Source organism: Crocodylus porosus, unplaced genomic scaffold (genome assembly GCF_001723895.1).
Source record: "Crocodylus porosus isolate Cpor-Errol unplaced genomic scaffold, CroPor_comp1, whole genome shotgun sequence".
NCBI lineage: Eukaryota > Metazoa > Chordata > Crocodylia > Crocodylidae > Crocodylus > Crocodylus porosus.
In genome coordinates this window covers 29,022,186-29,035,254 of record NW_017728907.1, presented here as the reverse complement: position 1 = coordinate 29,035,254, position 13,069 = coordinate 29,022,186, and the positions used below count along the sequence as shown (strand labels likewise).

The window sequence follows — 13,069 nt, the reverse complement described above, 5'->3', positions numbered from 1 at the left end:
GGCGAGTGACGGGCTATGTTCGTGCTTAGGTCAATCCTGTCGGACAAGACGTCGCGGAACCTCTTCTTCTTCCTCTGCCTCAACCTGTCCTTTGCCTTCGTGGAGCTGCTGTACGGCATCTGGAGCAACAGGTACCGGCCGGGCGGGCGGCGCCGCCAGTGCCACGTCTGCCTCCGGCCCCGCGCTTCTGCCGGTCGGAGGCGCTCGCGGGGGGCCGGGGCAGGCCCCGTGACCTCTGGCAGGCGCAGCTCCTTGGTGCCCGGGGCTTTGCCTCCTCTGCGCTGACCCAATGGGGGCGGGGGGAGAAGCCCTTTAGTTTCCTGTGGTTATGGAGGAAGGAGCTGGATTCACTGAGCGGGAAGTGGGGCTGGGAAGGGACTGCAGGAGCAGGGGAAAGATGCTGGAGCTCAGGACCTTCAGATTCAAACCGATTTGCTGCCCAGACCTGGGACTGGGAGCATTTGCTCCCCTTCCCTGCTTTCTCATGGGTCTCTCACTTTGGCAAGTGTGGAGCAACTGCTGGCCATATGGTAGAGGCAGTTGTGTCAAACACCTTTTGTCTGCGTAGCTGTGACCAGCTTAGAAACATCCTGGAGTAGGTAAACAGCATGTGCCAGTAGTAGGCGTGCTCAGCCTAGTGGACAGGGCAGGTCTGAAGAGCAGAATGCGGAAGACTTCGCTAGGAAAATCTGACCAAATGAAATTACTTTGGTTTGGTTTTGAAATGATTGGTATATCTCAAGCCCCTGCTACACCTTACAAACGTTATGCCATACATTGGTGAATTGTGCAAAACATTTAGATCAGCCACAAGTGCAAAATAAATTTATCATACGATTAACTGGTGATTGGTGCCATAAATTTTGACCAGCCAACACGGGCCAATTAATTATCATGTGATAAAAAGGACTCTCTAGCTATAAAAAGAGCAAGTCAGCTATAAAGCTAATGCTTGGAAATGTACAACAACTCTGTAGCAGGGCCATGAGCACCACCAGTGTAGCTCACTGTTGGTTAACGTGCTGTCATTATAAGAAGGTGGTAGATCAGTCTCCAGATCTCTCATTTGCTAAAAATCCCTGTAGAATTCAAGCAAAGTGTCATTTGTGGATCCCTGACCACTGAACTTGGACAGTGGTCTGGTTTCACATAAATTGTAGAAGAACCACACACTGTTTCTCCATTGAGAGGCTTACATGAAGCAGTAATTTTGATGTAAAAAGCTTTCTTGTTGCTCTTAATTCATTTTGAATAGCTCAGCCAAACATATGGTAAAAATCTTTCACCTTCCTCAAGTTATGGCTTTGGTACCATTCAAAAGAACCTTGACAATGATATTGTATTTCTTCAAAATGCCTGCTTTTGCAACTCATTTTGAAAGTTGTACATAAGTTGCACACACACTCTAAATATTTGCCTATAGGAAAAAGTGTTTCCAAGTGGTTCAGGTATAGTGGCCCTATTGGTATTTTCGTCTCTTTCCTACAGTTACCAATTTTGTGGTATACTTGGAGGTATGAATTTGAATACACAGAATATGAATCTGAAATTGAGGAGTTTTGTTTTAGGTGATACTGACTTGTCCGGTCCCTATAGATAAATGGGCAGGCAGTATGGGACTGTGACTCAGAGCCACAAAATAAATAAAAATTCTGTACTTTCTCCTGTTGAGTTCAAGGTCAGAAGGGACTTTTAGGCCTTCTAGTCTGGCGACCTGCACACAAACCATTAACTTTCACCTGCCTTCCCCTTGCCCAGTAGCTAGCACTTCACTGTCTTGGTATCCCCCTCAACCCCCTCCCCTCCAACCCTACAGAATTCATGTTGCTAGTTGTGGGTCTTGGGGGCACAGGAGGGGGAATCCTTCCTTATTCCTGAAGACAGTAAAGTCAAACCTTGAAGCATGACATTTAAGTATAGAGAGCTGCTAGTGTTATGGGCATATTTGGGGCAATCCATAGTAGGGGTGTGCAAAATGGGCTGTATTTGATTCAGTTCAGCCTGAATCGCAGACAGTGCTTAGATTCATTGTTTTGGATCGCTGTCCCGATTCGATTCGGCCAAATCTGAAGATTCGCTGTCAATTTAGAGAATCAGCGATTTCAGCCGTAGACACAGCTTTAAAGTGTTTTTTTCTAGATACCTTCAGGTACCAGGCATGGTTTGTGAACACTGGAGATAGTGGGGCAGATGGAGCATCCTGCAGGACAACAGGGAGGCCCCCACATGCTCCACAGCAGACCCAGAAGTGTTTCTGGTCTACTTCTGGGTCTGCCACTGATTGCACTGGAGACCTCCCCCCCATGGGACCCTCTATCCACCCCAGGATCTCCGCGTTCACAAGCCACATGGTACCTTGAGTTATGTAGGGAAAAACAAACAAACAAACAAACAAAAACCCACACACCACTTAAAGCTGTGTCTGTGTCAGAATCATTGAATCTCTCTGAATCAAGCTGGGTTCTAATTTGATTCAGAGAGATTAATGGTTCTCATTATTTTATTTGGATTCAGAGATTCGGCTGCCAAATCAGGCATAATTTCTGCTGAAAAAAATATAGCGCTTGTGGATCACTTAAAATGGAGGTACCAAAATCCACAGCAAGTCCACAGGTACAGATGGGCAGGTTGCGGGGGTTGGGTGCAACTGCATTCTGCCTTGGCTGTGCAATACATGTCCTGTGAGCTCTGAACTCTCTGGCTTGTTATCATGGCTGCTGAAAACTCTCTTGGTGTGGTGCCAGGATTCAGGGGGTGAAGACCACTGCTGCTCACTCTCCCTTTTCCCCTGCTGGCAAATTAGGTGCTGGACAAGTGAGTGGAAAGGGCAAGTGGCAGCTGTGTTCAGCCCTTGGGTTCCAGAGCTCTGCCAAGGCAGTCTCCTGTAGCCTTGATGATGAGCTTGGAGATCTCACTGCATGTGCCACATTGCCAAGGCATTCATTACTGCACCCCCCCCTTACATCTGTCCATGAGAGCAAAGAGGTGTATACAAAGGCAACATCACTTCCACATCTCGTCAATACTCTCTTTTTTTTCATTTACTTAAGCTTTCTCCTCATCCTGCCTGCTGTCACTTCTCAGCCTTATGGCCAAGATGAAGCATGTTGGGGACATACGAGTTTTTCTACTGGGACAGCATATGTGCAACTCCCAGACCAAAAGTCAAAAAAAAAAAAAAAAAAAGAGTAAGACATGGGATTTGAGGGATGTGGAGACCAAGTACAGACAGATATGATTTGGGTTGGTCATTCTTTAATTTGGACATAATACTCAGTTTAACATATGCATCTAAATAAAAAAAAAAAGTCCCTGTTTTGATAGCACTACACTGTGGCATCTGACTTTTCCGAGCTGCTGTATTCTCTAAAAATGTCTCCTACTCTAACTACATCTGTCATTGTTTGTCACTGCTGCTTTGTCTCCCCTCTTAACTACATTATGAGGTCTTATAAAAGGGAGAGTTTTTAAAAATTCACCCAAGGCCATGTTAATTCCAGATAATGAAAGCTTTTAACCAAAAATTGGAGAAGTCCAAATATACTGTATCAGCAGTTGCTTTTGTCAATGAAGCTAGAGTTATCAAACTCAGATTTGTTGTCAGGCAATATTCTCTGCCTTGCAGGTGCCTATGGACCCCACACATCATTCTTCTCCAAAACTCATTTACTCCCTCAGCTTAGGTTTACATTGTTTTTGTACATTCATAAATTGGTATATCACAAACAACCAGGCCTCCAAAAGGCATGAAAAAAAGATTTATTTTCAAAAACTGTTTGCCATAGCACTTGCCAGGAAAGTGAACACAAAGACTAATTCAACATTAAAATAAACAAAGCCCCAAACCCCTTTTTTCCCCTCCCCGTGCTGAGATAAAAACATATATATTTTCACAGGCTGCTAGTGCCGCTCTTGGACACTTTTACAGCCTTCTTTCTGATGTCTGCTTCCAAGGGCTATACCAAAGCCACTTTTAGGATGATGTTCAAGTGTTTGTTGTGGAGTCCTGAGCATAGTTTTGACTTGATGTTAGTCACTGAGACCATCTAGTCTCACAGGCATACGTGCTCATGTTTGTGGATTAACATTCTTGATGCAAAGCATTTTATTGCTGGATAGATTTCTCCCAGGTATTGGTAAAAATCCATGGATCCCAACGGTTGAGAACTTATCCTTTAGTGTGGTGTTACACTGAAGTTCAGAGTTCCATATGCAGCTCCTGAAGGGGGCTGTGTTCCACAGGGCAGAGAACAGGGTCCTGAAAAAAATCTCAACTCCTTTTGGAGCCAGAAAGTCAAAGAACTTATCATGGAATTTAACAGAGATCAGCAATCTTGACCATATGCTCTTCCAATCCCTCACCGTCTTCAATCCCAGTGGTATTGCACAGTGACTTTAAGGTGGGAAGATGTGTTATGTTGCGCTGAGCTGGTTTTCCCAAAGAGATAATTTCATAACACTGTGTCTTTGAAAGGAAGCTCAGTCACAACTGTTCTGACCCAGCACTCCCATGGTCAGGTTATTGATTTGCCCCATTATGTCAAACAAAAAAGACAAGGTCCTGCAACCTCTTTTCATCTTGCAGGTCAGCTGTGAGTTTCTTTCATTAATAAATTGTTTAATTTCACATCAGAGTTCAAAGAAGTACTTTAAGTGCCTTGCAACTCAGCTGGTGTCCAGTTGCCTTCCTCCAAGAGCTAGTTGAACTGCTTGATAGTGGAGGGCCTGGGTAGGATGAAAGTCTTTTTGTATGACCACAACATTCATCACCTGCTCTATTTCCAGAGTTCTGGCAGAGAGGGCTTCCTGATGTAGAATGCAATGAAAAGCACAAAGCTCATGGCCTGGATTGACACTGCCCTTTGATCTTGAGTTTTGCCACAAATCCCGCCTTTCTTCCTACCATGGAACAAGCCCCCTTTATTGTAATGCTCATTGTCCTTTTCCATTCTGCACTTAATTTGTCCAAAACTGTGATCGTGCTGTTGAAAGTGTCCTGTCCTTTCAGCAGCCCTAACTCTGTTAGCTCGGTCACCTTTCATATCTTGATCAACGCTCTAAGAAAACCCAGGTAGCTGTCCAACTTCACTTCCATCTATGTTTTTATCAGTTGCCATTGAAAAAGAAGCAAGTGCCATGGTCTTCTTCTGGAGCCCATTCTGTAAATAATCTCCAGTCAGATTCTATTGGCTGCTGGGTTTCTTGAGATGCTGATGTTGGCAAGAGGTTGCCATTTCTCTAGCTATACAGTGCCTACAGCCTTCATCGTACATTTCTTTGTAAACTCTCTAAAAGGGTTTAGAAGAAACAACTGTTTCTTGAGAAAGGACATGATTAACCCTTACTGCTCGGTCATGCATGTGATGCATGTGTCAGGATCAAGTGTTGCTTTTTCAGTTACTCTAATCAGCTCAGTTGGTCTTCACGCAGCTTCCCAGGAAACTTCACATACTTAACATGGTGGTGTGATTCATTGTCTCTGAACATTGCATTTTTTGGAAACAGCTACTGCTTACTTACAAAATCACCTGGGATTTCCATAGTCTTTCTGAAGCAGTAGGAAAGCCTCCAGTTCTCTTCATACACATAGTGCTCTCTTTTGCCATAGTATTATACTGTGACACCTGATGCCCAAGCTGCTGTTTTCCAAGATAGTCTCCTACTCGGTAGCACTTTGTAGACATGGTGCCTGGCTTACAGTTAATGCAAGTGTATGAGATGCAACTCTGCACTTGCCTGTTATGCAACAGATACTCACCATTTGTAAAGTGATTAGTCATAAGTCCTGTAAATAACTGCTGTTGTTTTCAAACTCTTTATTCCAACTGCTGTGTTTACATAGTACTGCCTTATACACAGTCCCAGCTCTTCATTTGTGTCCATTGTTTGTCAGCAACAAAAACCCATTGCACTTTTCCACTAATACTTGGCTATTTCTTGAAGTGTGCCATGTTCCAACATTGTTCCCTCCAGAAAGATTTCCTCATGTTATACCAACTCTGGTGTTTCTTTCCCACTGTTAGCAAGGGATGGATATAGGAAGGAAGAGAGAGATGGGAGTACCAACACATAGACAAGCCATGCCTATTGGAACAACTAATGCAAAACAAAAGGAGGAAAGAAGGGAATTGAGGGATGGGGAGACTGAGTATAGATAGAATTGAATGTGGATTTGAATCGGCTGTTTAATTTGGACATGATATTCAGTTCTGAATTGACTAAAGAAAAAAAAGATGACGACAAAGAGCAGGTACAGACTGGGGGTGATGTAAGTGGCCCTGGCCTAGATCAGCCAGAGAACACAATAATCTGGCTTACAATAGTGAAAGTAGAGTGAGGCCACCTTCTTCAGTGTTAAGCTTGGGTACTGAGATTCTCAAGGAAATTCCAGGAAAAGATGGTGGGCTGGACAATCCACTTGAACTTAATTTGACATGCCAATTTATTTGGGGGCAGGGGGGTAGAAAGTCTTGCTTTTCCTTTTTCTGGCAGCTTGGCACGTTCTTCTTTAAATGCCAGGTTGCAAATTTTTTTCAGCTTACATTATTTCTGAAACATTTTAATCCATCTAAAGGATTTGATTTTAAAAGGAGAACAAACATCAGTAAAGCTTAAGACTCTTGCACACAAAGATAGGTGAATCCAGGGTGCAATACTCTTAGGCTAGAAATGAACGTTGCCAAGCCAAAGTGGACCAGCAGATCTGCTTTATTGGGCGAAATGCATTGCTTTGTCTCGCATCACATAGGGGCCCAGGACTGCATAAGGGATGATGTATTCATTCCCATCTTGACTATCCCACACCTCCTTGCTAGGGTGCATGCTGACTCATCCCTCTGGATGAAGCATAGGTCAGCATGGAGGTGGGGGAGCTGGGGAGTCCCCAAGGCCCCATGCATCCACTCTGGGTCCCGGCCTCTCCCCTCCACCCCCAATTCTTCACCTGAAGGCATGGATCAATGCAAGTCTAGGCACAGGAGCTGGGGTTGCCTTGGTGCCCCATGCCTCCACACTGGGCCTTGGTCCAGGTTCCACAATGAGCCATGGTTTACTTGGGGGCGTGGGTCAGTGGGGAAGCTGGGAAGTCCCCTTTGCATCAGGACTTGCGCTGACCTGTGCCTTTAGGTGGTCTTAGTGTGGAGGCACAGGAAGTTCCCTGACCCTTGTGCCTCCCAGGAGTATGCCTTTTTAAGCAAGGAAATCTCAGGGTTCCCTGCTTTAAAAACAAAAGCAAACAGATCACACAACAAAACATGCTGGGGAAGAGATCCCAGGGATGCATCTTCATAAGCAGGGAAACTCCAGCATTCCTTCACTTACAGTGCATTCCAGTAAGTAGAGAAGGCCAGTCAGGAGCTTGAGGGGCCAGATCTTGCCTGAAAATTCCTTGAAGCATGCAGGATCTGACCCCTCAGCCTTCCAGAGCACCTGCCCAGGGCAGCTGGAAAGTGTGGGCAGTCAGCCAGAACTCCCACCCCAAGCAAATAGACATCCACTCCATGTAAAAGACCTGCTTGCCATCTTTGTTCCCGCCACAAATTTTGGTGACTTGTGGTGTGACAGATGTCTACACTCTCCTCACCAAAAAAAAAAAAAAAAAAAAGTTTGTGGCATAAAAAACAAGGAAAGTTGAGCTCTGTTTCTACCCTTACAGGTGTACTAGATTAGCTCTTCCAGTATTTAATTGGAAAGGAGGGGACCAGTACATTCTACTGGGGAAAAAACAACAACACAAAACCCCCCACAAAAACAAACAAACAGAGCCACACACTTCTGGCACACTTATTTGAATTCCAAAACACTTGTAACTGTTTTTCTGAACAGTTCTGGATAGAACTGTCAATTTATTTATAATTTCAGAGAGCATCAAGTGAATTGTTAGAACAACTCCAATATTTTTCTGGTATTGAATCATTACTGCCAATATTTAGTGTATTTAACAATTCATTCTCCAAATAGATTATAAAACCTTTCTTTGAGGTGGGAATTACAGGTAATACAAAATGTTTCAAGGATTGCTTTGTAATGTAAAGTTGATACCTTTTTATATTCTGATCTAGTATTAATAAATACTAATGGTTAACTTGCATTAGGTCATGGAGGAACTATAAATTGGTTCTACAGTTAATTTTAGGTAGCATGTTTGTTTGTTTGTTTTAAAGTGTACTTAAAAAGGTATCCATGCAATACCCAGAGGAGGGAGTAACCACACTGGCACCTGATCCCCCTTGTGGTCTAGCCCACTTTTTGGTTTACTTGGTTCCATCTCACCCCTGTCTCTCTCTTACCATGACTTTGATGTTGCTTTACTGGTTGTTGGTGGAAGCAGTCCCTGGGGCCAGATGTAGCCTTGTAGGTCCTAGTCTACCTGCTCGGGCTAGCACCACCTTGGAGCTATGCTCTCTCTAGTACTTCCCCTTTAAAGGGGCTGCTCATATAGGCTTCTGAGCACTTGCTGGGGCTTTGGCTGTCCCAGTCATGGCCTTTTTTGTCTCTGACTGTACCTTCTGGTTTGGCTAACTGCTCAAGACTGCAGCCTTTGGGTAGTGGCCTTGCCTTGGTGGCAGCCCCCTTTTCCTGGACATCCACTTTCACCTCACTAGTCTCTGCCCCTCTGGCTTGGAGCTGATTTCTGGTACCTATTGCAGGGAAGTGTGCTCAGGCACCCCCCTGCTCATGGCTTTCTCCACCCCTGTAGTCACAACTTAGTCCTACACTTACAAGCCCAAAATGGAACAGCAAAAGAAAAAGAAACAATCCCAAAAATAAGAACAGGCCAACTTCTTCATACCTCCCTTGGGGTAAAGTGTTGTACACAGTCCCTACCTTTCATCAGAGCCCTCTTACCTGCAGATCCTTTGGGATAAAGGCTCATGAGGGCCTTTATCTATCTCCAGCAGTTCCTTTCTCTCCCCTCCCCCCCGTGCTAGGGCCAGGTGTAGTGAATTGCTTTACTAGCTGTCTATACCCTTTTAATTCCTGGTTCAGTTCACACTGGTCTCTGTGCTGGTTGCCCTGCCTGACCCCTGGTTTTCTACCTATTCAGGCTTTCCCTGTTATACCTGTGTGAATTTAAAAATAGAAAAGTCAGTCTTGTAGATTAAGTTCTTGTATTTACCAACATGACTGGAAAGTGACAATTCAGTCTTCTACTGACTAGCCTAAAAGAATCACACTGAAGTGTGAAAATAGTATTTTTCTTTATCTTGTCTGTGATCTACTTTACTACAATGCTTACGGGGTCCTGCTTGTATTGGTAGTCCTCCTGTGAACTCAATAGTTGTGGCGCCCTCTACAGATTACAGGTATCACACAATTAATTGGTTAATCGCACAGTTGCCTTAAGATCAGCTACATGTGCAAAGTAGCTATCACGCCATAAAAAGCTCCAACCAGCTATAAAGTTACTTAAAAATGTGCACTAGTTTTATAGGTGGTTGCTATCAAGTTTTAATTTGCACATGTAGCAGGGTCTCCCCTGTGACTGGGAGCCTGTCTCCCCTGTGACTAACAGTGCTCCTAGCCACAGGGGTGCACTATTCCCAGCCAGGGCTGGGAGTCCCAAAACTGAAAGGGACTCTCAGCCCTAGCAGCCGCCAACTCTGCATCCTGGCAACACGGGCATCCAGAGTCTCTGTAGAGTCCTGCACAGAACCAGAGTCCCAGTCCTGCAGCCGTGGACTCTGGGTGCTGGGATCCAGCTTGGTCATAGCAGCTGACAAAGCTGCCCCAGGGGTGCATGTAAACCCTGGGTCTGGGACATCGAGGCTGCTATGATCTCTCAGGCCCAGAGGCACATAATGTCCTGAGCCCAGGAGTTTCACGCACTCCCAAGCCTGGCAGATCATGGCTGCCATGACCCGCCCAGGCATGGGGGTTTCATGCATCCCCTGAGCCTGAGAGATTGCGGCTGCTATGATCCCCCAGCCCTGCAGGTGCATGGGGCACCCCTACGGCTGAGAGCCCTTTAACTCAGGAGACTCCCAGCCATGGAAGCTTGCTTCTTTCTGGTGCAGGGGGAGCCTGGGATCAGGCTCCCCCTGAATAGGCAATAAGGTGCAAAGGGATCTAATGCAGGATCCCACAGTCACACCTCCCTCCATGCACCTGTGGCATAGCAGGAGGTGTGATTGTGTGGATTGCTCATTAGATCTCATTGCCCCTTTACCTGCTTGCTTGGGTCTCTGTTCATAACCTACCAAGCTTGTTAGACCTAGCTTACAGTTGCCTAGATAGTGGTTGATACTGACAGCTTTTACAGTAGGTTCCAGTTTCTTGCATAGCATTTTTCCCCAATAAAATGATTGAAGTAAATGTATTGTCCATATAAATAGAATGGATCCCCAGGAAAAGAAAAAACAAAACCTGCTCAGATCTGGGTAACATAGTTGCTACAACCATCTTGCACATTATGGAGTGTAATTTTGGAAAATATTATTATAAAATGGTAGAGTTGGAGGGAACCTCAGGAGGTCATCTAGTCCAACCTGCTGCTTGGGGCAAGATGGTCTCTGACTAAATCACCCCGGTCAACTGGGTGTCTAACTTGCTCTTAAAAATGTTCATGGTCTATAGATTCTGCAAACTCTGGGGAGAGCCTGTTCCAATACTTAACCATCCACATAGTGGAAAAATTATTCCAAATATCCAACCTGAATTTCCTTTGCTGCAATTTAAGGCTGTTGCTCCTTGTCCTGTCCCTCTACAGACTAGTTTATTTCCATCCTTCATATAGCCACCTCTTGGGCTTTTGAAGACTGTTTTTCAAATCCCTCTCCCCTCCCAGTTGTCTCTTCTTCAAACTAGATAATGCTTGTGCTTTCAACCTTCCTTTATAAATCATATTTCCCAGGCCTCTGATAATTAGGGACTTACCTAAATCATGGTTTCATGGAAACTACGAAATCCAGGGTTGCCTGTGAAATCTGTGGGGGAAAAAATAAATCATAAAAATAAGTTTTTATTAAGTCTTCCCTTCCCAGTAGTTGGCAGGGCAGCATGGAGGGGCAGCAGACAAAATGGCAGGGTGCCCCTCCAACCTCATCACTTCTGTGGCCTCTCCACGAATCAGCGCTGAGGGACGGGGCTGTTGTGAAATGCCGGCAAAATAGGCTTTTCATGCCGGGACAAAGGCATGATAATGGCTTTGTCTTATTGCGAGTTAAGACGGTCCCTACTAATAATGTTTTGCACTTTCTGTCTGTACCCTTTCTAATTTGTCTACATCTTTCTTGAAGTGAGAGACCCAAAACTGGACATGGTATTCCAGGTGATGGCTCATCAGTACCAAATATAGTGGAAGAATCATTTCCCTTAATTTGCAAGTGATATTCCATTTAATACAACCCAGTATACTTGCTTTTTTGCAACAGGAGGACACTTGTGGGCTCCTACTCAGCATACAGTCCACAGTGACCCCAAGTCCTCCGGGCTGTGATTGTGGACTGTTTGAAATGATGCAAGCAACAACAGATACAGCAGATACAAACTCAGAATAGCGAAGGATCTTATGAAAACAGTACAAACAACAAATATGGTAAACTCAGTAATAAAGATTAGAAAAAATAGCTTGAAGATCATTCAAAAACAAGAACGGTCTCATGAAAAGAAATGTTGTCTTCATTTGTCTGTGATTAGGTCCTAACTTTTTTCTCAAAACAATTTTATACTTGATAAAAATAGTCAAGTCTTTTTAGAAATTCTCTTCCCTAAAATAGAACTTTACCTGCATCAGTTGCTGCAATGGGTGATTGGATCTCCTCATCCCTGGCAGGTGCATCTTAGGTCTCTGTGGCCTTTCCCATATCAGATCATGTCCCATGATGCACCCCCTAAATATGATGTCACTTGCTTCCAACAGAGGCAGACCTGGTGCACTTATTTAGCAAGTTCATTCCTCAGGCTTTGCCTTTCCAGTTGTGTATCCGTGGTTTCTATCTGTTCAGTCTCATCCATCCCTTAAGCTCTCCCAGATGTCATGAGGCCTTGAAATATGTCTTTATGGTGGTGTGAGAGAAAGAGTTTTATATCTAGGTACTAGCAAATTGCTCGTCAAGAATGAGCTGGGGAAGGGGGTCAGAGATGGAGCCCCACTGCACCCCCCTCCCCCGCCGCTCTGGATCTGGCATTGTTTGACTTCCACCCCATCCCCACCTGCCCTCCAGGTCCAGCCCTGCTCCCCACTGCCACTCCAGGTCTGGTCCTACTCTACCCCACCTCCCAGGCACTCCTGGTCTGGCCCTGCTGTAACCATGCTGCCTCCCCCCGACCCGTACTCTGAAAGTACATAATATGGTAACTTGATAATATTTTTTACAAGAAGACCTAATTAGAGAACAAAATCTCCCACTGGAAACTGAAATTGCACATTTCATTTTGTCCTGAGTTGTTAAGAAATGGGAAAGTCTGAATCTTCTGCAAAATGAAGCATTCTGCAATTAATTATTCCAGTATGTTTTGTGGATGTATAATTGAAACAAAGATTGAAATGGACATTTTGGGTCCAATGGAAATAAATGTTTTGATGAGAATCTGTTTAAATTTTGACAGTAAGTATTAGGTCTGTGTGAAGCAGCTAGTGTTTGCTTTGGATTTGGCCGGTTTTGGGGGACAATGATTCAATTCGGTGATTCAGATCACTGTCCTGGTTCGATTCGGCCGAATCTGATTTGGCAGCAGGTGAATGTCTGAATCAGCCAGGCCAGGCCCAGGACCATCCCCCACCCCTCTCCCAGCCCAGTGATGGCCGCCCTGCCTGCCCCACCTCCCAGCACTTGTGAGAAAAAACGCCCCGGTTCAGCAGGTGCTGGCGGGCAGGGGGCAATCCCTGCTGCCCTCCACTGGCCCACAATCCCCCTCCTCCCCCCAGCCCCCTCAGCTCCAGCCCTTTAAGAAAAAAAGAATCCTGAAGAAACCCCAGGACTCACCGCTGCTGCTGGCAGGGGGGATCCCCACTCCCCGCCACCATGTGGGGGCCTCTGCATAAGCCCCCGAAGCCCCGAGGCTGCACCAGGAGCTATGAGTCCTGGAGCTTTTCTTTGCTTTATTTTTTCTTAAAGAGCCAGAGCCC

General features: G+C 45.2%; 1 protein-coding gene across 2 annotated transcripts in view; it reads left to right on the top strand.

Moving 5' to 3' along the window:
* SLC30A7 (solute carrier family 30 member 7) overlaps positions 1–13,069 on the top strand; it is a 53,129-nt gene continuing 40,060 nt past the window's right edge. Inside the window, exon 1 of one of the 2 annotated variants that reach the window (XM_019531018.1) lies at positions 1–131. In XM_019531018.1, the coding sequence (XP_019386563.1) occupies positions 16–131 (116 nt within the window). In that variant the 5' untranslated portion in view covers positions 1–15. Of the gene's footprint in view, positions 132–3,896; positions 4,401–13,069 lie in introns of those variants that run through there. The other variant, XM_019531019.1, reaches the window with a different exon arrangement.